The 25198-nt window shown below is 37.7% G+C and overlaps 1 protein-coding gene across 6 annotated transcripts in view; it reads right to left on the bottom strand.

Moving 5' to 3' along the window:
• The window catches only part of LRP1B (LDL receptor related protein 1B), a 671639-nt gene that overhangs the window by 378563 nt on the left and 267878 nt on the right, over positions 1-25198 (bottom strand). For all 6 annotated transcript variants that reach the window (XM_027900055.1, XM_027900058.1, XM_027900056.1 and 3 more), the window contains exon 2: positions 20379-20516. In XM_027900055.1, the coding sequence (XP_027755856.1) occupies positions 20379-20516 (138 nt within the window). The remainder of the gene's footprint in view (positions 1-20378; positions 20517-25198) is intronic.

Genomic DNA, 25198 nt, shown 5'->3' with positions numbered 1-25198 from the left:
GCAGGTTTGAATATATTTAAGTTGGGTACTTCTCTAGGAAACATGACAACTCATGCCATTCCAGTGCCAGCTTGAGCAAACTGCTAGGACATACTTTATTTTTAAAATATACAGCAAAGAATACCACTACAAACAACAGGGAGAGTTGAGGTAGTTGTGATGGGACTGAGTAAAGAAGCTGTAATTGTGTAGGTGATGTGCTGGATAAGTGAGCTGACTCATCTATGTATGCTTTTGGGAAAGGTCAAAAGAAACACTCAGGGTGTTGGACATTGCAGGGGAGTGGAAATAAAAAAAAAGGGGGGGGGTGTAGAAAACGAAAGGAAAACTTAGAAACTGGAACTCTCCCAGGAGGTAGAGCAGATATCAAAGGAAATGTAGTAACAAGATAAAAAAAGCACTTCCATGCATAGATTGTCATACTTCTGACCAGGCATATACACTACCTGGCTAAAACAAGTCACTTCTGAACATGGCAAGACAAACAGATCAAATGGATGGTCAGGAAACAGGCTGGCTTTGATTTAAAGCAGACAAATCTGCTTTGCAAGCAGCTGGAAAACATAAAAACTATAAGGTATTACGAAGTATTTTTCCTCGTGAAGAAACATTTTATTCACCATGTAGTTCGGCAGGATGGCCAGGAAACTTCAAATCAGAATGACTGGACAGTTGGCCCCCAGTAGGCACTGCCTGGAAGTGTGAAAGTAACACCTGGAGCATGTCCAGCTCAAGACTAGAGGTCATGGACTGGAAAAATCTCCTCTTTTTGGAAAATGAACCCAGCAAATATACTCTAGTAACAGAACAGTTCTATCTTCAAGAAGACAGGCATCTTGCATATCATCTTTGATAGTGTACTTCATCCTGTGCCCTTGCTCCCCTGAGTTCCCCTTTGCATGAGCAGCAGATTGCAAATTTTCCCATGTAGGAGGAAAATCAGTAGTGAAACAGTTTTGATTTTCCTTCCAGAGTCTCAGCTTTGTAGGGAAAAAAAAAAAAAAACACCAACCCTGTTAGAATTTGTAACAGAAAAAAGACCCTGCAGCTCAGCCTTGGAGAAAAGTACATCTGATATGAGTGAGCGTTGGGGTGGACACGAGAAAAATGGGACGACATTAAAATAGATTCTAATTTTGTGCAGTATGGAATATTAGAGCAGCACAGGCCCCATTTGTTCTCTCCCTCGTGCTGGAGGGGTCACCCCCAAGGTTAACGCTCCTGAGCAGGACAGACGGTGGCTCCCTGCTGGTTTCACTGGGCTGGAGTGAACGGCACAATTATGTTGGTCGTTCAGGGGGCAAAGAGGGGAAATGCATCAGTGTGAAATATTCAGTTGTGAAGCCCTTCTTGGAAGCAGACAGTAAGGATGATTGACAAAATCAGCATCGAGACTCTCAGTTGTTTAACTGCTTTTCTTGTGTGTCTCTGGGAGACCGAAATGCTTTTGCAGGTTGTCATGTCGCCTTAAATTTTGGTGACTCAAGCATCCTAAATGACTTCCCTGAAGTACATAAAAAAACCCAGTAGGAACAGTAGAAGTAGCTAGTGACTATATCTGGATATTCAGCACAATTTAAACTCCATGAAATATAGATTTTTCAGTACAACTTATCCACAGCAATAATACGCTGATATTTACAACAATACATTTGATTATTTCTGAGTATTGCCATAAAAAAAGAAATAAAAAAGTCAGGAATTTGACAGCAGAGTGGATGGTGGCTGCTTTTGATGCCTTGGCTGCTCTCCACTACCTTTATTATGCAGCTTAACAGGATGCAAGACCAAGAAAATCTGCTTTCGCTTCTAGGCCAGGGTGACATGACTCTAGAAGGGCATAGTGCTCTTAAGAAAGCATGTGAATTGTAATCACAAACTACAAACCCCTCTTCTGTAGAATATTATTATTATTCCCCAAATCAATACCAAGGAGGAGGTGAACACAGAAGAAGGGACAAAAGCACAGACATTGCAGTAATACATAGTAATTTTGTTCCAAAACTATGTAAAAATGGCCTACTTTCATTTATTGTCTTCTTAATATGCACAGTTGGGCTTCTCCCAAATTTATAAACTTTTGCTGATATCAGCATCTTTCCATTGAAACTGTACATACCTTTGCTGTGCTGCTTCTAAAGTGTAATTTATTTTGGCTAGAATAATCCTCTGCATTAGACTAAGTCAGAAAACAAATAAAACCAGCATAATGAAAGCAATTTATTTTCTACTTGATTTCTATGCAGAAGATTTAAATATGTTTTGGGAAAAAAAGTGTGAGCACTGTTGAGAAGCCATCACAGGAAAGGTGCAGCAACCTGAGGGTCCCGTGTGCCGAGCTTTCCTCCCTCCTACATGTGCCAAGGGCTGCCAGGAGGAGAACAGCAGCTCCCATGCCACACAAATCCTATGGCTGGGCACAGGAGCAGTGTATCCCAAAAAATCAAAAGTTACGAGCAGGACATCATGATTTCCCAACTGTTTCTTATAACCTCTTCGTACCACAGCTCTTTGGTGAGGGAGGTTATGCTTTTATTCCTCAGTTTTGCTTCAAAGTGCCAAGCAGATGTATTAACACACAAGAAAAATATTCAGGTCAGTGCGGAACAGTAATAGTCTTCCACGCAAAAGGATCATAAAGCAACTGTGAGCTATCCAAGAGTCATCCTCAAACTGAAATGCATCCATGTCTTGAATGGAGGGCAGGGAAATTTTTACAGCAGCCTTAGTGCTGCTAATAGTGGCAACTCAGGATAAAATAATACAGAGCATCTAATGAAAGTTAAATCTTAAGAGACCTCACAGAACAGCTATAGTCAAGATAACAAATGCAGCACACCTAGACTTTGAAATGAATCACTGCAGGAACCAAGTGCTTTCCTAACCTGAGACATAGAGCTCTAGTTCTGCTATGACACATCCAGAGGCCTTGTGAAGAAGAGATCTGTCACTTGGTTACTCCTATGGCCTTTGGCATGACCATTCCTCTCCATTTTCACTCAACCACCTGGCATCTCACCTGGCTTCCCTTTGGCCCATTGCCATTTAGGAACAGGCACGTTTTGGTGCCCTTTCAACAACCAAGGACATTGATAAAAGTGACTCATAGGCTAAAACTGGAAACAATCGTGATCCTGCTTAAACCAAACTGCTCTCTGTGCTGCACAGAACACCCTGTAGACAACTTTTAGGAAATAAATGGTGTAAAATGAGCTGAATCAGACTCAAGCTTCCACCGTATGAATAAGTAAAGGGTTCCTAGACTACATTCTTTAGGATCTGCACTGGCTCATCCACATTCATATTTCTGCCATAACATGAAGGAGACAAAGCACAAACCAGCTCTGAAAGGAAGACAAAAGAAGAATTCTTAAAAGCAAACATTCCCCTCTCATTGTGCTGTTAATTTTTTCTCTAACAGATCGCATTCCCAACGCACCCTGAGCCAGGCACTGGTCTCAGTGGTGATGTATTCCACAGATCACTCAGCAATAGCACACATAAAGTCCTACCTATATAGGACACTGCTGCTTGAAATTCCCAGGCAGCCGCCAGGTTTGTTTTTGTTTGGGAGGTTATCCCCGCAACTGATGCACAGGTGGAAAAGAATCATCCTCCGTGGCAGGGCTAGAGCTGAATCCAGATGCAAGGGGAGGAGCTGCAGGAGATTTTTAAGGCATGGAGTGGGTGCCCTGGCCATTAGCGAGAACACAGGCCCACAGTGTAAGGGAGGCACAAACTCCCTGTTTGAGCTGGGGATGGACTCTCTGTTTAAGCCTTTAAGCCCAGATAGAGCCATCAGACAGAACCATTTATTAACAGACCTGCTGCAGTACAAGATACACACCAAAGAGAAGCCCCTGTTTCAAACCACTATTAACCCTGGTGAACGGGTGAGTTCTGCAATCATAACAATGTGTCACCTCGGAGGCTATCAGAGCACGGAGAGACAGAGTTTCTCATCTCCCGTGTGATTCCAATTTAAATGATACAAAATCCTTCGGAGGGGAAAGGTTTTGTTCTTTCTTTTCTTTTTTTNNATCTCATTAATTATCATTATCGTCATATTAGTTACAGGTAGGAAGATTGATCAGCTTGGTCTGGGTGTAGATGCTCATGCTGATATAGGAATGCTGAGGATATTTAATTTGCAGCTGAAGTTGAAGCCCTCCAAGGCAGACTTTTCAGTGCATCTGGCTCCAGGCTAGTCTAAAATATGAACAGTGGGTGAAAATTATATCAGTGCACCAGAACTGATGTATGGGGAAGATTGGAATTCAAACATTTTGAAGTGCACAAAATTCCTGTTTTCAAAACGTCACATCAGCTTTTCCCTGTGTACTGGAAACTAGGGCATAAAAAGTGCCCTCTACTCCCACGAATAACTGCTCTATTCCATTGTATTAGTTTTAAAGTGCATGGAATATCCTGATAATAAAGTAATCTTGAACTTTCAATCTACGGCACCAAATTAGAAGAGGAAAGGTGTTGCAGATCTTGCACTCAAACAAAAGCCAATTCATTTTGCTGTGAACAACTTCTGAAGCAACAACAGAAATATAAAAATATGCATATATACAGCATATCTGGCTCATTAGTTTTAAAACAATTCAAACTACGATTTCAACAGTCCCCAAACTGCAGTTTATGCAAATTTATGACAAAGGAGATGTCTGGCTTACCACGCTCCTTGCCTACCCAGGTACCCTCCAGGCTGGGCTGTCTCATTGTGTTTGATCCCTTGCCAGCAGTCATGGCTGCAACCACAGCAGAAAAATCAGCTGAACCTAACTAAGATTTATGCCCCATGCAGTTAAGTTGGAAAACAAAAGTTTGGATTGTGGGTTTTTTTTTAATTTATTTATTTTAGCCAAATGGCATCAACCACCCTTACATTGCAACTGCACGAGCAAAGGACGAAGAAGGTCAGAGCATAATGAAATTATAATTCAATGACAAAATAACAAGCAACAAATGAATGCATTGGCCAATCAAGCCCAACAATAGAACATTAGTCAAACAACAACAAAGTGATTAATAGATTTAAGCATTCCTGTTGATGATTAAAATACCTAATCCTGTACTTATGAACTTGATCATTTCCTCGCTGTGAGGAACAATAGCCATGTGGTAATTGCTGCCTTCTTTAAGTCACCAAAACAGATTTAATGTGCTCAAAGTGAAGCTCTCGCTGCTTTAAAGCCATGCAAAATGATTGCAACCTTTTTTGGCACCTATCAATAAAAAATTGGGGTTTAAGTGATATAAAAAGATGAAAATCACTTTCTTTTACTTACTGACATCTCCTTTTTGAAGTTAACTTTATGATTAAAAAGAGTACAGCAACTTTTTGTCACTTTTGAAAGATGGATGGATTAAAAGCACATATCACTGCTGCAAACAGGCTGCAGATCTTCATCAATATAAATCCACAAAGCATTTGACTGTGCCAGGGAAACACATTCTCAAATTTTCATCCCATGAAGAGAATACAGAACTTAAAAGGCAAATAGCCATTCATTCTTATTACACAAACTACTGAAGGTAAGAGAAAAAGCAGATACTCAAACTATTCCTTTAAAAATCTTTTCCTTAACTTGTGATCCTTCTTCCTGAAATTCTGAGCACTGTTAAAAATTTTATGGAGTCTGTGCTACGTTTCCCCCCTTGAACTTTCTTTTATTTTGCAGATCAATCAGACTTCATAGAAACTATTTTGTTTTTCATTGAGCACAGCAAGTAGCATTTTCTGTACTCTTTGTTGGTATATTTTGTCACTGAAGGGCCTGTTGAGCGTTCTGAATACAGCAGGTACATTGTTTGTATTCCACACTAGAGTACCCTACAGGCTCATTGATCCTGACTCCTTGCAATAACCAACAGGTTTTCCCTTATAAACATAGTTAAGCCTGTGATAATTGTCTCTGGAGTGAGCAGCTATAATTATTATAAGGTAATCATTATTACCTTGATACCCAGGAATTCAAGCCACAGACCAGATCTATCAAGTCAGAGCTTTCTCTGTCACAGAAAACTTCCAATCCTTGAGCAACCAACTATGCAGGGAAATAGGAAGTGAAATAACAAAATTTCAGCCCATACCGTGACCACTATGAGAGGCAATTGCCTCATGTGCCAAGGACTCCATTTCACACAGACTAACTAGACCTTTTCATGCCTTTCAGAACACCAGTAAATCTCCTGATTTTTCTTAAAAGTATCAAGTACCCACAATTTTTAACATAAACTTATTTTCAAAATGTTTTTTACAAGAAAATATGAATGAATACTATGAATTCTAATTAACTTCAAAACGGTAATAAAAGCCTTATCTTGCAGTGTTTTAGACTGAGTATCTTTTTTTTCCATGAAAACATCTATCTTTAGATGACTCTCTGAGGAGATGAGAGAAGTTTCAGCATGATATTCTAACAGTAAATTACACTGCAGCTCATGACACACATCTCTTTTAAATAAAAGCTTAAGAGGTAAAAAAAGAATTAGTAAGCTTCTTTACCATGGCATGGCAATTTATGCCAGGTAACATAAGATGTGCTTTCAGAGGTTGTGACCATTCATGCTCACATATCAGCACCAGGGGTTGTTTCCTGCCCACTGGACAGTTTGTCCAGAGAAAAGGATGGGAGAACACCCCAGGAAGAATAACGAGGATCTCTGAAGATTCCACATTTGAAATCTGTGATTTTGGGAAGAACAGTGCTCTCCTTCCCTGGGTATTTTCCTGCCTGGACCCACAGGTCTCCTGCATCTCAGCACCACCTTTCCCCCCCTCCACAGCCAGAAGATACTTGATTACTATTGGTTTTCCCAAGTTAATCAACTATCTGTGCTTTGAAAGTAGCAAAGGAGGGTTACCATGAGAATATCAGACACATCTTATCCAAATGCAGGGACTCTTCAAATTTTCTTTTTTTTTTTTAAATCATGTTTTGTTTGCTCCCTATTTCCAGTGATTATTTAAAATCTATATCACAATAAAATCAATCTTTTCAAAATCCCATACTCTAATTCAATGACATTGTCTGACCTTTCTCTCCACACAATATGGATTTAGTAGAGGTTTCTGCAACTCTCTTCTTAAAATGCATCAGCATTGGAAAACCAGCAAAACCTATATTCATACTTAAAAGGGCAGATTCTCTGTGATGTCTTGCTAAAGGGCTAATATCAAACTGGTTTTAAAATTTTACTTTTTAATTTACAAATACTCTAGTCTTCTATATACAGCAAAATTTAAATGCAATAAGATTAGTTTTTATTAAACACTCCCCAAGTTGTTGGCTAATGCCTATTAAGAAAGAACAAAATCAATCATCATGTTACAGTTTTCCAACACAAATTTTTCCCCCAAGAATGTAATTTTTAACATCCAGAACCAGGTACCTTCCTTACCAAATTTAACTAGAAAATTCCACAAATAAAAAATATCTCTATTGGCTTTGCTCAAGAAAACCACTTATTGTGCCAAAATTACCTATGTAAGAGTCTTGCTCACTGGCAGCTCACCTGAGAAAAATCTAAGTACAAACTGAGTAAGTACTCAGAGTGTGCTGCAGACGGACAGCTGAACCCCATCTACTGGCACTAAGGTCTTTAGATATAAATAACTGCAGAAGAATCTATAAAACCCTAATTATCAGCTTGTTACTAATGCTAAACTTTGTTCTGATTATAGTTTTCCCCATCCTGGAATTACAAACATGCAAGCCTCAGTTATGGTCACACTTTCAGGTATGATGGAACTTCCCAAAGAGAGGCAATGAGCAGTGGCTCTTTAAAATTAAAACTACATTTTCTCTGGCACAGGTCAGCGTAGCACAGCAAACAATCTCTGTTACACTAAGGCACAAAACACCTCCTTGATGTATGTTTAGCACTATAATCAACATTTCCAAGCTACTTGCCAGCAGAACTCACAGTGCTGAACATCAGCACTGTCAGCTCCTCGGAAACCTCTGACACGTTTTACATAGTCCAAATAGATTATTGTCTCCATTAATAAACCTTTCACACAGGGAGACAAGCTCTTGAGCAGAAATTCAGGATGGAACATGTATTACAGCTGAAGGAGATCAGTGCACAGTAGGTTCTTGCACAGTCAGCACGGGATGGGTGAGCTGAGTCCACCTCTCCTTGAGGCAACACCACTACCAGCGACGAGACAAGAAACAACAAACAACTCCAACCAAACCCAGAGAAGCACCCTGTAATTTCTATGTCAATTAAATGTTTTTAGATATTATGGAGTCTGTGACTTGCTCATCCAGACCTCAAAAAGCACACGAAACACCAAATAAATTCTGGATAATGCAAAGATTTACTAAACTGCCACTAATCTGTTCTGTGCTTCTACCACCAAAAATGCCCTCTACAAGAGACAATAACAAATCTCACCAAGAATTAGTCGCTAACAACAACTCCTTTTGAAGGCAGATAAATTATTTTGGAAGTCTAGAATTCCTAATCACACTCTTTGTCAAGCCCCTAAATGCACAGCTGTGCCTTCATTAGGGAAAAAGAACGATGTGAGCAGCACTTTCACAGCTGAAGGCAGAAGCAAAGGCCTGCAGATGCACCAGTTAACAAGAATTGTATTTCATTCACATTACTCTTGGTTGGGAGATGATTGTAACTCATGCTAGTGTGAGCCAACAGTAATTTTTACTTTAATTTCCAGTCCATATATTGAAAAGAGCTTCCTGGGTTCTTTGGTGAACACCGACAGTGGCTCTAGAAGATGAACAGGCTGACTTTCCATATGCAAGTACTGGAGAGAGAAATACTTTGAAAGCAGCATTTATGGCTTCTTTTATGTCAGGATGGACACAGGTGTCTATAGATCTGGTGTCCAAAACCACCCAGCTGCTGGGCAGCTCTGTGTGACTTTACTTCAGACCCAGCTTCTCTCCCTGGCTGCTTTCTGGGAACTTGCACATGATTTTATGTCCATCCTTAGGGAGGTATCATGTGTACAGTGTATATATATCCTTTGATACACAGCAAGGGTTCTTTCTGACTTTGTGATGAGTCTTGGAAAACCTGAGGCATTTTCCAAATGGCTCCTCCCAGCTGTCGACCATTTTGGCATCAAAAGCAAAAAATTTCCTGGACTGGCAGAACAATCCTTTTATTACAAGTAACGTGTGGACTCTTTAAGGGATGTAAATCATGAGTTTGCAAATTTCTGCATTTGATACGAAATCTGTATCCCACAAATTTAATAGTTTTAGCACTGGAAGGATTCATGTCTTTGCTACAGTTTTAAGACAACACCAAGATATCTGGCACGTATTGATGGACTTCAAAACAAAAAGTTTTCAAACAGTAGAAAGACTGATTCTCTGTGGGGGGAATCATGTCAGGGCATTTTTTTTTTTTTGTCTTTCATCTGGTTCTCCTTTGTAAACCCAGACAAGACTCATGTGTAAGAGCCAGTAACCTTCTCAGTCAAGAGAGGAAGCATCCATGATCCTCTTTACCTCATCTGAACAGTAATCCACGTCATGTCACTTAAAGCAGTGTTGCTATTTAAACTTGTGTTGGTTCTTTTTTTTTTTTTTCTCATTAAGCTCAAGAGGGGGAAATTACAGTTTGAAGAGCACAGCTTTTTATCCTTTAATTACAGATGTTGTGACTAACGTCAGATTTAGGGTTTGGGTTTTTTTCTCTTCACTAAAAATCAAAACATCTAGCTCCCATGTGAAGGGTAGAAAGTCAACCCAAGTTTTCCTGAAGGTCTAGTATACCACTTTTTTTTTTCCCACCATAGGACATCCAAGTTTACCAAAAAGCAGAAGTATGGGCCCCAAACTGCACCCACTTAAATTTATGAGCAATTCACTGATTAATTTTTAACATAAATTATAAGTGTCAGCTCATGGCAGAAAGCAGAACAGAAGTATTTTTAGGTACCACGTACCTTAAATGTGAGTCCACAGGATGTCTGAACAGTTTTGTTTTAATATAACTGTGCTCATTTTATGTAACAATTTGCAGAAGGGAACTTATTCCCATCCTTTCTTACCCTTTTGATGTCAGTGCGTGCCATTAGTTTGAGAATTTAAAACTATATTCATGTCTTCCTTGTAGAAACCTAAAAATTACCTGCACATAAATGTTTCATGCAATTCTGCTTCATTGTCTTTCAATGGATTAAAAAAATCTCAATTTTCTAAAAGACAACTGAATGTTCTGCTACTTCAGGACTGTGAACTATTCTCATTTTTTTATCTGTAAGCCCACATCACTTTCTACAATACCTTGAATCCAGGTGGAACTTTTCTACCATAAATACTGTAAAGTGGAACAAAAAAATGTGACTTCATATTGGTTTTGTTCAAGAACTTTATCAAGTAAACAAGATCTGAATGCTCATTAAATGGAGATGTTTATTTTTTAAGAAATAAATGATAAGTCAATAACAAAGACTGTAACTAAACAAATGATTATAAAAATTATGACATAACCAGTCCAGGGCACAAGGCATTATTTTGGGATAGCTGCTTTTAGTTTGAAACCATCCCCCTTTGTCCTATTACTCTCTGCCTGTGTAAAATACCACTAAAAGCAGGAGAAAAAAATATGCAAGGAATATTTCTGAATAGGCAGAGTGTGTTCCAGATTCCCAGAAAAACGGGGCAGAGCAACTAACAGCTCCAGTCCTTCAGCAAAAGGCAATTCATCTCTTACATGTCCACTTTTCTCAAAGTCCATAGGTCACAGTTCCTGTGTCCCTACTCCAAAATGATCCCCTGGGGGTCAGCAGGCTTTGGCTGGGAATCCCTTTGCCTTTGTAGCTGCGTGAGAAGTGCACAGAACTGGTACAAGGAGCTGTAGTTGGACTCACCTCTGCTAAAATTATAGGAGATGCACGTCCTTAAGAGAGGGGAAAAGTCAATTAAACAAGTGGCATGTCTTCAGTTTGATGCATGATTTTGAAAGAGGCTATCAAATATGCAAGACCATTAGAAAATAAAAAGTACCTTAGACAGCAACAAATTGTGTTGGACTGCCTGCTGGTAATTAAACAGGACATTTGTTTAAAAGACCATATTTAGTTCCTAATGAGTGAGGATTTTGACCTTCTGTGTAGTGGGGCGAAGAGACGTGTTTGGGGCTTAAACTATTAAGAATTTTTTTTTTTTATTTTAAAACACAGTCATTTTCTCCCTTACTGATCTTGGAACGCAATATCAGCTCTTAAGGAACCTCACATGAGTGTGGAAATGAAGCTGAAAATTCAGAAAAGTGTCACTGTGCATTGGCTAAACCTATTTTTGGAATCCTTATACATTCTCCTGCTAATTACTCCTCTTTTTTAATCTTAGTGGTCATCACTGTCTTTGAGAAAATGGGAAGGCTGACAATGGTCCATTGTTCCAAAAATTCATCCCATGTACACGTTATCTTCCAAATAGCATTTTTAATACTTTGCTACATGTAAACTGATTTTAAAAAGGACTAGATAGACAAAAATTATTTTATAAAGATGCTAAATATAGTCTCAGAAAGTTTGATTTCACAGGATATGTTCTACCATGATATCCCACCCTAGGAAAAGAAACACTCAGAGAGCGACCAATACAACTCCAGCATCCTTATTCAGCACTACTGATTTGCACAGTGGGTCAGGTCACAACCTGAACTTTAAGCATGGCTCGTTCTTCTCCAGATGGAGTATTGTCTTAAAAAAAAAAGTTCCCAAATCAATGAATCAATCAACTGTGCACATGTGAATGCTTAAACAGCCCTTGAATATGATTGATTACAAAAAACAAAACAAAACAAAACAAAACAAAAAAACCACAACAGTACATATTTTGGTTCAGATGGGCACAGTCCAGAAACCTAAAATCAAAGAAATGTTGCCTGAAATTCCAGTAGGATTCAGGTCTCATTGTAACCAATCTATTATTTTTTTCTCTTCTTGCACAGTGCTTATAGGCATTGTGCACAGCAATGATGGTCACAATACACTCATTTTTAAAAAGACAAGATATTCTTAATTTATGGGATCTACTGGCAAACTCTTTCCTTATATGAGTCAGTGCAGTATGAACACATTCCTACTCTTTGATGCCCTTACTCCCAGACAATACCAACTTAAAACAGGTCTGCTTTGCTACCTCTCATATAAAGGCTTATTCTGAACCTTGTTACTGACTGGTCTCTGTGTTTTCCCAGTTTCTCTTCTTACTTGATTGCTTCCAGTGACTCTTCTTATTACTTGCCATTTACTGTCTGTACTTTCCCATGATACTACTTTTTTTTTCCTTTCTCCCACAATTTTTTAACTCTTTCCATTTCATCTCACAGTATTTCAATCTGTACGTTTGAGAGATGAATTATAGGCATTACTGCTGTGAGTTAAAGATTAAGTCACACTTTCTCGACACAGATTTCTGTGGAGAACTGAAATGACTGAAATCTGAGAGGATATAATGAATTCTGAAAACCAGTTTTTGTACACTCTGTGCATGTTCTTGCTTCTGAGAGGAAGAGCAAGAGTTATTTTTCAATCTGTCAAAGCAAACTTCTTCACACCACTGAATAGTATCAATCTCACTTAAAATTGCTGGTGACATCTTGACTTGTTTATCATAGTCTCAGAAAATGATGGCAACTTTTAATTTTTAAGCCATATTGCCCAATTTGAAAATGACTTCGACTTTTTGATTATACAGCTTCATGAGCTCAAAATCGAAAAAATGCAAGAAGTGGGAAGTGGTAAGAAATTAAAGTCCTTGCCTAGAAGAAAAAAATATGAGTTTTCTTCTTTTCAGCTATAAATTGTGTTTTGTGAATGTGCTGTATTCCCTATACAGGTGATCAGGCAGCTGGATGTTGTGTAGAGGCATTATATATTCCAGGTGGGAATACACCTACCCCAACTCCCAGGATTTACCACTTTGGTTACCAACACACAACTAATTGCCGAGATGGGAACGAGTAAGAGGATGGAATTGACTCTTTGCCACGAGAATGCAAATGAACATTCTCCTGGAGCTTCAAGTATCCGCTACAATAAATGTTTAACTGTTTATTGCACAGGGAAAAGTGCCCCAGGAGCAAAGGCACCCCCCACGCAGAACAGCTTGTAGTTTGCTCATTTGTTTATTCACCTTGGGAAGATAAGGAGCTGGGAAGTCAAACCCCCTCAGGCAAGGAGTGTTAAGAACTTGAAACCGAGTCTCCTAATGTAGCTTGGGCTCCCGAGGCAGAAAACTGGCAACTGCACTTCTGACAAATTATGTGATGTTAGCCCCCAAATTTGCTCTTTTCTTGCTTCTTTTCTGTCTTCCATTTGATACCACTCTGCAAATTTAGGCTGACATTATAAATTGCTCTAGGAGGACCCAAATCACGTTTTTCAGCACATGTGCCTGTCAATTTTTCATTCCTCACTTCAAACACCAGGTTGCCCAATTATTTTAAAACTGTTGATTGAAGCAATGAATAGGCAAATAATGTCACTGGAAAAAGAGGTCATGGAAATTTAATTACATGTTTTATTGATGGACAGATGCCTCAGATGTGTTTTTATTCAGCAGATATAATTTTACTGTTAGTTAAGGTAAGAAATATTAATTATTTCGCTATAGGTCTAAATTTAATAGTTTCTGTATATCTAGAAAAAAAAATGCCTAAAAGGAAACTGAAAAAAGCATTATTCCTTCCAAATAAGAAGTCAATATATCTAAGCTTTCCCTGCTCCCTGAATATTGGAGGTGATAATGAAGACAGACCTAGTACTTCGTTCTCCCTACACCTCAAGGTTACCAGTGTCTTGCAAGCATTTGGTGCCTGGCCCCAGTCTCTCCTCAGTGAAAAGCTGTCTCTGATGCCTAAATATTGAAAATGCAGCTAAGATTTACCCTGTGATGTGAACTAATGGAACCCAGGCAGCAGCTACAATTCCAGTTCACGGCCTGAGTTTGTGAGTGTCAGGGGTTTTGCCATGTTAATATTCTCCTGGAACTCCTGATACAGAGATTATGCCCAGAGTATTTATCTTTACAGAAGTGTTTTGAAATTTATTCTTACAAAAAGCATCTTACAATTCTTACATAGGATAATTCCTTAAAGAGTTTTATTGGCTAATTAACAGGGGAAAATAATCAGGTAACTCTATACAGTAATCAACAGAAAGATAATAAAAAGTGTTTCATAAAACTGAAAAGGGGATGCTTATGTAGTAAGAGTTTCAATGTTTGTTTACTCAACAGAGGACAGCCTCAAAACAGTAACAGCAGGCAACAGTAAATACCATTTAACCTAAATCCTTGGAAAGGAGAACAAAGCTTTCTCAGATCATTCCATCACACCCCTTATGTCACTCTGTAGCTGTTTTCATCACATTTGTGCAGCCCTGAAGATGAGCCTGACTACCATCATGACTAACTGGACCTCTTAACTACCATCATCTTGTCTGAAACATGACAGATTAACACATCTGCTACATCTGTGCATTTTATAAAGCAAGAGGATCATAGAGAACTTGAAATGTTTGAGTTAAAATCTTTATTCCCCTCTCTCACACAAAGAACTTCATGGTGTGACCACCCAACAACACTGCATTTCCTATTGTAAGTGTGGTTTCTGTGACTTGAAGAAATTGTATGTATTTAAATATGTGTTCAAAATAGGAAAACTAACCAGTGCTTGTATTCAGGGAGGCCATGCCTGACCAACACTTGATTTTGCCAGTAAGGAACAGAATTCAACATTTTCTCACAGGAAAATGGATACTGCAACTGAAATGGAAATACTGTTTGGAAGCAGACAAGGTATACATTTCTCCCTCCATCAACAGGGCCACAACACTCTCTACAAACCACGCACTTACATAATGATCTGCTATCATATATTATTATCATATATGGCCAAACATTTAAACCCTACACTTAATTTGCCACACAGTCAATACTGGTACCTTAACAAGAGTGCTCATTTGTGAATTCTGGCTGAAAAAATCTCTTTAGCAACAGCCCATAAAGGTAGGATGAAATCACATCACTCAAACGTCTTCCACTGCTCTATCCCCCCACCATCCTCCTTAAATTTGCTGTGCTGCAATAGGATTTTGTGATGGAAAGTTATTAAATCACCAAGCCCATGACTTCTTTGTCTTGACAGCAGAATAGACTAAATGACCTTGGCTAATTTCAATGATCCACATCATGCTCTATTAAGGCAAAAGGATGGGAAAGACAGTAATCTACAAGAAACTGGATGTTTGGATGGTGAAATGAGGAGATACCAAAGAACACAAAATAAGCTTTCACCCAGATAAATATAGTTCCTTATCAACAGCTCTGTTGCAAAGCAAAAACACCCATGATTGTTTTATTTTAGTACCTACTTTTTTTTTTTTTCCTTCTCTTTTCTGCCTCAGCCACAAGTTAAAATCCTGATGCAGAAAACAGAGCAGTTGCAGTGGGAACCATTCCCAGTGTTACCTGATGGTTTCAGCAGCCCCACTGGTACATCAGGAGCACCGGGAGATTTCCTGGGGGCCCAAGGATTCAGTAACCTCATGTGACACTTTGTACATCACAGTCTTAAAGGATGAGTGATTTAAAACTTGTCAGAATAAACCAAATGAGTTTACAGGGAATTCTTTTGCCAGTGTGCATTCCTTCCAGGAACAGTCACATGAGGAAATGGAGCGACATTTACAGTTCTTGACTATCTATTTTAGGTTTTCTTTGTTGCCTTGTTACGCAATACTATGAGGAAGAAAAAAAAAAAAAAGAAGCTTGCTTTTTTTTTTTTTAAAAAAAAGGTAAGATTAGGATCTAAATAAAGGTCCATAACTTTCAGTTTTATAATTTTTCCTCATAATTCTGAAGTTTCCATCAAATTCTGAAGTTTGTATTTTCCCCTCTGGTAAACATTACTTAGAATTTCCCAGTGTTCCAGCTGTAGAAGGACCAGAACAAAAACATGATTCAGTAATAGCAGCATTTATCTTCATCCTATGATAACAATTCACTCAAAAAGCCTAAACAGGAACATAATACTCTGATTATAGGCTGCTACAAACAAAACAATTTTTGGCCAAAGCTGCTCTATGTGTTCCGCAGTTTTTTAATACTAAATGATCCAGAGTTTGTTTTTGAATATTTAATTGATTATAGATTTTAGAGATTATGGTTCAGAACACAAATAAAGATCCAAATAATCTGAGGACTTGGAAGGATTCTATTTGTGCTGATATTTTTTTCAGTATTCTTTTAGCATTTTCTGGCCAGAATATCTAAAATTTTAGCACAGATATTCCAGTAGCTTACTAACTTTTCCCTTAATTTTGTTAATTAAAAAAGGACATCTCCAAGTTCTGTAAAAATTTAAGTTTCTTATAGCTCTATCTCTGAGACAGATCAAAACCCAATTTTGGCATACTACTTTCAAATTTTTAGCCATGTACATATATATCAAAAGCACTGATTTATTAAACTGTACAGATCACCTCTGCAGTCCTGTAAAAAACCTTTCCTAAGATTCATGGGAATGTGATTGTAATTCTCTAGAAATTATCTTAAAGATGTATATCTAATCCTTTACCTACTCAAGGCCAGGTTATTACAACTAATCTGTGACAGATATTTGCCTAAGCTCTTCCTAAAACTTAAATTAAAAAAAAAAAAAAAAAAAGGAAGAAGAAGAGGAATTTTAACCTTCAAAAGACCTCAAAATTAGACACTGGCATAAGCTGAGGCCACATGACACCAGCTTTCACCGACCACAGACGACGATGCCCCCGGTTGAGCTCATCGAGGGCTTAGGGATGCAGGACTGGGATGAACCACGTGAAGGAAAGACTCCAAGATAAATAGTTCAGTTTTTGCAATAATTTGGCAGCTCCCCCGTGGAGGAAGAGTTCTCAGCTCGTTGCATGGCTGAGTTTTAAAAGTGGCTGCAAACGCAGCTGAAATAAAGGCTTGGCTCGCAAAAAAAAAAAAAAAAAAAAAAAAAAAAAAAAAAAAAAAAAAAAAAAAAAAAAAAAAAAAAAAAAAAAAAAAAAAAAAAAAAAAAAAAAAAAAAAAAAAAAAAAAAAAAAAAAAAAAAAAAAAAGCTTAATTTTCAAGAGCAACTCTGGATCTGTCTTCTACCAGAACTACTCGAGCTTGGCTTTAGTTTTGGCATTGGTAAATTTTATCCAAGCCTTATCAACCCTCCAAAGAGCTGATGGGCAGAAACTCCCCCATTGAGCAGGACTAGATTGTGGTGGAAATAATTATCTGATAAATCACTGAAACCTCAACAGTCCCATCCCCAGTCTAAGCTTCATCAAAAGGCTTAGTAGATACTTTGATCCCTTGTTTTTTCAAACTATTTTAAGCATTTTTTAATGGGTCAAAAAGTAACAAGGAATCCAACTACAGATGTCTTATCACTACGATATGCTCTGAGTTTCAAATTCAGTGAACTACTCGCCCCTTTCTCCTCTGAAGGACACTGAATCACATAATCTGAAACAACCATACATAATAAAACGTTTTTTATTTCATATTGCCACAACCCCTCCTGAATCTATGCATTGCATTAACCAGCAAAAACATATATGTGTCTGAAGTAAAAGATGATGAGACAGGAATGTCGTTCTATTTACTACTATTTCCTTGAAATTTCCTATCCATTACCATTTCACACTGCAGGTATGACCATATTTTCACTTGCTAAGGAAAGGTGCATGCCTGAATATATCTCTAAAATTTGCAACATAACGAATTAACATAAGAATGTCAAATTTAAAGAAAGAAATTAGAATAGTTCCAGTTACTGAATGCCTAATCTCCATTAGTTCTTAAGCATTACTAGAAGCTTTCACTCCTTTGGAGTGACCTGTGCACTGAAATGGTCTTTACCCTGGTCATAGCCCCCATATTTCACACCATAACTTATTTTCCTGGTGCTTGGAGTGTGACTTTACAGAGCACTATCAGTGTCACCAGCAATAGATTATTTCAACGCAGCCAGCTCTGTGACCAACTGAGCTGTCTGCAATTGAATATTGAAAATTGCTATCTTCTTCAATCAAAAATTTCATATGAATGATGTTAATTAGAGTGGAACATATTGAGGATGCCACTTTTGTGATTAATATAAGGCAAAAGCTATTTGTCTGGACACCTGAAGTAACTTTGCAGTTTTCGGCCACACAGATGAGCTAAATATAAGATTTGTGTTTTCAGGACTCAGAAAGTACAGCAGAATAATTCAGTGGTTACCCAAGGATTTTTCTGATAAATGTAGAGAGAATAATTGCAACTATAAAGTATTCATACCAAATATTTAACACATAGGAATGTAATGACACATCAGTACCAGTTGTTTGTATCAAACCACGTGATCATAATGTAAAAGTACTGTTTTCTATATTTACTTTTTATGTTGACAGAAATGTGTCCACTGATAATTTCAAGTCCTGCCTCTTTAAAACAAGTCAAAATATGTAATTTCCACAAAAATCAGTATTAATGAGTTGTTAACCATTTCATAGATGAGGTAATGTGAGTCTTCATTATCCACCTGTTCTGTGTGGCAGAGACTAAATGTTTGTTTAGTGTGTTTAACTAAACTCTATGGTGATTTATGAGAGCAGACATTAATTTTTCCATTGGGCAGTTTTCATATTCATATATGATAATAAAGAAACGAGTGGGAATCAACATCAACCTTACAAGGTGCATTAGAGCTTAAATTAAAAGGGCATGAATAAAGATTGGGTATTTTATGTGCTATCCCTTTCCAAAGTAGAGGCTACATGTACAAAATATTACAATGAAAAGCAAATGTATTTCATTTCCACTAACACAGGATTTTATTTTTAGCCTATATATATTTTCCTAATTACTTTAATGTCCTAATTTAAAGAGTTAAAACACACTAAAAATACAAGACAATTATAATACAATAATTATTCAGCACTGGAAGTTCCACTGAACTCAGAGTAATTTATAAAAATACATGAATTTTTGAAGACTATGCATTTAAACAGTGCTAAATGGATTGATACTGTCTCTGAAAAACACTCACCTGCAGCATCAGAAAGCTTCAGTATGGGCCAAACACTGCTTTGGTCAGTTTAATTTCTTTTTTTTTTTTTTTTTTTTTTTTTTTTTTTTTTTTTTTTTTTTTTTTTTTTTTTTTTTTTTTTTTTTTTTTTTTTTTTTTTTTTTTTTTTTTTTTTTTTTTTTTTTTTTTTGATTCTGGGACCAGTGTTAAAATCAATATGCTGATACAAATTTTGGTTTTGTATAATGCTCATTGAACGACTAATCAAAAGCTGAGCCTTCAAGAAAGGAAATTATTTCTCTCACTGTGAATAAGAATTGTCATATATTTTATGACAGCCTGTATCTTCACCTGGTTATGTAAAAATAACCATTTGTAGTTTTGTGAAGTCAGCAGTATTACACTGATTAATTCCAGATGGCATTTGGGTTTTTTCTTATTTTAATTTGTTTTTTTTTTTCCATGTGGATTATTTCTGGTGACGGCTTAGATTTTACTCTGACAGCTCCAAAAATACGCCCACATGAAGTTTCAAATTCTAATTTAACTTTCTGAACTGCACCATTAACTGTATCTTTTACTGTACATTGACATACTGGATTGTGGCAAAAGTCCCAGGACCTGTCTCTGAGTTTCTGGTTTTGAACAAGAGATCTCTTGAAGATCATCAACAATCATTCATCTAGAAATCTACTGATTGAAAATAACCGACTCGTGGCATCCAACATTTGGACTTATAACTATCCCCAAGGCAGACCTCAGTAAGTCATCTGAGGAGTAGAGCTATTAAAAGAGTTGACCTCTACCAACTTCTGATTTCTCACTGTCAGAATTTGGTAACTACACTCTTAAACAGTAGATTATTAGAGTAAAATCTTCCCAAAAGCAAGTCCTCAACACAAAATGATGCTCATTGCAAATTTAATATATTTTTCAGTGTTTTTCTTTGGGTTTTTTGTTTAAACAAAAGCTATAAGGGGAAAAAAAAATCCTGGCAGTGTGCTGTTCAGACTTTGCTCACTACAAAAGAACTTCCTCATCCTTCTTTTGATATAACTATTTCCATTACACGAGCTTAGTAACTCATAAAGTCTGAAAACTTGTGCTTTTACTTGCATGTTCTTCATGCAAAATACTTCTAAAATTAAAATAATAAGAATAAAATAATAATATTGAAGTATGTCTTTATGAGTTTTGATTTTGGTTGTTAAATGCATACACACATATCTATATATATGTATTCCAAAGAAGTAAGTTCTGGTTCTTTTTGAACTCAAAATTAAAATACAATAGAAGATTCCAGCCTAAAGTAATTTTTCCTGAGCACATTTACTCACCCCTGCAATGAACTCCCTCGTCATACCCATCAGAGCAGTCATAGACACCGTTGCAGAGCTGGGACAAGTGAATGCATTTGTTGGTACCAATGCAGCTGACAAAATTCGGGGTGCACTTGAAATCTGGTTCCTCTGGACCTAAAAAAAAAAAACAGACAAAAAAATTCTTATACATATTTTTTACATCTACAAAAAAACCAAGAAAGTTCTATACTTCACTCCCTTTTTAAAGCTAAGGGCATCACTCCATGCATGAGCTAATTTTGCAGATTCTAGTGCATTGTCATCAGTGTATTTAGGAGAATTAAAGTCATCAAGAAATGATTCCTGTAATTAAAAGGAAATCAATGGGTCAGAGGACTATTTCCCAAAATACAGGTGTTCTAGAGTTGCTGAAATAAGCTTTGCAGACACTAAAAAGTACCACAAGATTTTCAACTGTCCTATGAATAGCCTATCAAGAATCCTATCAAGAGTAATAGGTACCAGTATTTACTTTCACTGTTGTGCTATGCAGATAATTGTAGATATTTATGAAATTACATATAAATGTCACATATTTATGGCTGCATTAGATCAGAGAAACTGTTGCTCCATATCCCAGGAGTCTGCCTCTGGAACTGCACAGCCCAGCATGGCAGGGAGAGGACAAGGATGCTGTGATGGCTCCCTTTGGGAAACCTCCCCCGCTGCAATCACTTATCTCTGTCCCCTTATCTCTGAAGTGTTAGGTATAGGGATTTTTGAGGAGTTCAGGGATCTCCTTTGTTTATCTCTTAGAAGATAAAAAACCAAAAAAAAAACAAACAAAAAAAGAAACCACCAACACGAAACAAACAAAAAAAACCCAACCAAAAAAAACCCAAAAAAACCAAACCAAGACAAACAAAAAAACCCCACAAACATAATTCGACATGATAAAGACTTTGAGATTTTTAACACAGCAAAGAACATTTGGAGGTCTGAAGGGCTCAGCTCATTTAGGGGATGAATCATAATTTATACACATAATTTATACATATACATATGATTAGCTACACACAGACCAAAGGTGGGGAAATTTTTCAGGAAAACAACTTAAATCTCCTCGATTGCTTGTGCTGGAGCATTGGGTCTGTGCTAAACTCTCTAACAGACCTTTAGGGAAGTCTATTCTGGGATGCACCGTGCTCTAGGGCAATATGCTTTCACCTTCTTTGAGCCACAAACTCCAAGAGGACGGGCAGAAATCACAGAAAATAGCTGAAAGCTCTCTCACAAGTGGGAAAATCCTGGTTTTGGCAGATCCTGTATCTTGGAGTCAGCAGGAGAAACCAAGGGAGAGCTCTGGGGGGGATTTTACAACTTCTACAGCAAATAAAAATGGCTCTTAGCAAAGGCCATTAAATAAAAATCCTGAAAAAACATTTGTCCCAGTTAGAAAACCCTAATCAGCACAGGGCAGGTGAGCAGAGCAACACCCCTAACACAGCAGGAAGGCAGGATTTACAGCATCTTGCTCCCTCCTCTGACCTCCCCAGCTTCACACCTCGCAGCCAGGGAGGGCCACTAGTGACGTCCTTGAGGAATTCCTAATTAACAGAGACACAGCACACCGGCAATCAGGATCAAAGGTAATGTATTTAGGGATGGATGTACCGTGTCTCAAACGATTTGTGTGCTTCCAGGATGAAAATAAAAACTATACTTTTTTAATATGGCTGTGGGCCACACAGTTAAAAAAAATAAAATACCTAAGATCAGGGATCTAAATAATTTTTGAACTCAAAGGAAACACAAACTATTCTTACTATGGTCAAATACACACAAAGCAAATGTAGAGGTATTAAAATGTTTCATAAAGAACACGTTTCTTGTATTTTCCAGTAAAATGTAGGAAGAAATTAACAACAGAAAGTTGAAAGATGATTAAAATTTATCCTAGATGTTAAGACTTGAAGACTATGGTAATAAGAGGCAGAAAATCCCAAGCATCCCAAAGCCTCCTACAGTACCTACAATCCTTGGCAGTGCCCAACATTCCTCCAGGACTTGTTTGACTCTGCAGAGCTTTCAAAGAAGAACATAAATAAAGCAGTGTAGGATGGCCAAGTGCTCAATGTCAGGTTGGTCATATAAACCAGAAATGTTTAATTTGGTTCCCATTTCATTTGCATCAGTTTTTGAAGGCACCTCACATTTAACCAAACCAGATTAATTTTCTGATTTGCTAGTAATAACTTGCTTATTCATTTTGTTACAGTAACTGTGATAGGGGGTCAGGGGTGAAAAAAATCTTTTCTTCTAAAATTGGGAATATTCATTAAAAAAATATTAGATCTGTGAACCTTGTGAACCATAGTACTTGCATTACTTACATATAAACCCAAGATTGCTGGAGGGCTTTCATATCTTATCAAACAGAAAGCTTGAGATCTGTGACCAAAACTATATAAGTAAATATATATGTCTTCTAAATTTTATGAGTGAAAAGAATGAATCTCTTTAAATTAGCATTTAAAGTCTTAATAGTCTAGTCTGATATGCTCCTGTCTATCAAGACTTTGGGATTTAATTTTGATTTGATTCTTCTTGCTTTTAAAATGCAAGATTCCTTCAGGACACAAACATCCTGCAACTTTAAATATATTCTCTAACTCAAAGTACTAGTAGGGGAGCTTCCTAATTAGATTTCTTTGATTGGGAACATAGGAGGGGAAACTGGAATATGCTTCAGGAAGGATTACTCATAATATTTTGTTTCCAAGAGAAATTCTGTGCACCACTTGAGAAAGCAGAAGATTAGAAGCCATTAGCTTATTCATATGATTAAGATAAATTCATATGTTCTTTGTGTTTATTTACAAGCATGATGCTTCGGAAGTCGACTTAAAAATGGAGATGAACTTCAGACCCAAAGAGCCCGGTATAGAAGTTTTGTGACTTATTTTGTTCTCAAAATGACTCTAAAAGTTAATAGGTCTCAATCATCAACGTCAGTGGAAGAAGACAGAAGGTTCCAAGCACACTCTGCCCACAATTTCTACCATCTTCACTGAATTTAAAAAAAAAAAAAAAAAATTAAGCCAAAGCAAGCTGCATGCTGTGATCCTTTGAAGCAGCACTTGCTTTTCCCACTGAATCCTTCCCAGCTGCTGCACTTTCTGAAATGTCTAATGCAAATAAAGATGAGTAGCTTTTTATCTTGTTTACTTCTCTTCCCTCTCCCTTTAACATAGACAGCCACTTCTGGCAGTGTTATCAAGTGAACTTCGGGAAAAGGAATTTAAAAGTGTTCTTCTTCAAAATAATCTCAGTGTATTTTACATCAGTGCAAGAATACAAAGAATATAAAAGACGGATGGTGTCTTTTCTTCTCTTCAAGAGACATAATAATTCCTAGCCTTGCCACTTGGTGGAAAAGTAGTCAAAACTACTGGCTGCAATTATGGTAATTCACCATCTTGATGTTTCAAACACTCATACTGGGATGCTGCTTGGAGGACAAAGAGGATGGAAGCAGCGTTGCTCACGCAGCGCTGCACAGCTCAGGGACTGGGTCAGGCAGCAGAAAACCCAAATGTCTCCCTGAGTCGTTGTCTCCTAACAGATGGCTGAGAAATGGGAAAAGAGCTGAGTGGCAGGAGCTGAACCACCACAGCGTTTCTCCTCCCTGGGCTGCAGAGCCAGCCCAAGTGGAGGGTGACTGGTGCTCTGGGCACCTCCCCAGGGATGAGGCTCTGTGTCCACCCATGGGTGGGGGTTGGGATTAGGCCTGGTGAGGGTACCAAGGTTGAGCACAGCCCCGGAATGGCCAGGTGGACAGATCACCACTCCTTCCCCCAAATCCTCCAGAAACAGCCTGTGCCCAGGGATAGACAGGTTAAAAAACAAGAGATTAATTTTGTATCTGGGTTTCTTTGGCTGTTGAATCAACCAGGACACCGTTTCTGACCTGGTCACACCATGTCACTCTCATTGCTTGTTCACAGCATGTGAGAAAGCACAACAGAAAACTGCATCATGTTTTGGCAATACCTGTGCAGTTCACAGGCTGAAGTCCCTTCAGAGAAGGTACCCTTATGTCAGGGCATGGAAAGAGACAAGGGGATCAACCAAACACAAGTTCTGGTTTCACCCTAAAGAGCTGTCATGAGAAAGTATTAAAGGTCTGTACCAGAACTATCATTCTATCATTCACTTCTGACATGGTATCTGTCTTCAGCTTGTGCTGATGAAAACTGAAATTCCCTCACTTCAGGTAGTGTTATACTAAATCTCAAACTAGAGAATACAACCAAGAATCTACAAGCTCATTATTTCCACCAACTTTTGTTATCGTAAACAATATACAAGTGTTTATTAGCAAAAATTATGGAGAAACATTATTCCTTCTTCTAGAAACACTCTAGTTTAATGCAAATAAAGGTACAACTTTTTATGCTAAGTTCACTAAGGGGTTGCAAAACATGAAAAAAAAAAAGATATATTTGCAAAAGGAGACATATTAGGGACCCCAGTACAAATTCAATGTCCACAAAATGTTATTACAGTTATTATGTTCCCCACTTCTTGCTAGCTCATGTAAAGATGCTCCTATTTGAAAACTGTGACCAAAAAAAGCATCAAATCTACTAATTTTCTGTTTATTTTTTTCATCTTTGTCTTTCTCAGCTGAGTTTTTACAAGGTGCTTTTTTCCTTCAATATCTTAGGCCAGTAGTCAGAATTTTAACTAAAAGACAAGGCAGCCAAATGTGGTACATCCCTTTTACATCACTGCATCCAATTTACTTCAAGACCAGCATCTTTTGAGCAGCTCTAATCCTGAGCTGTCCTCAG

The sequence above is a fragment of the Empidonax traillii genome, unplaced genomic scaffold, assembly GCF_003031625.1.
Source record: "Empidonax traillii isolate 1590-97213 ecotype Southwest subspecies unplaced genomic scaffold, ASM303162v1 scaffold702:size1046427, whole genome shotgun sequence".
In the NCBI taxonomy this organism is placed as follows: Eukaryota; Metazoa; Chordata; class Aves; order Passeriformes; family Tyrannidae; genus Empidonax; species Empidonax traillii.
Note: the sequence above shows the minus strand (reverse complement) of the source record. Positions and strands in the feature narration are given on the sequence as shown.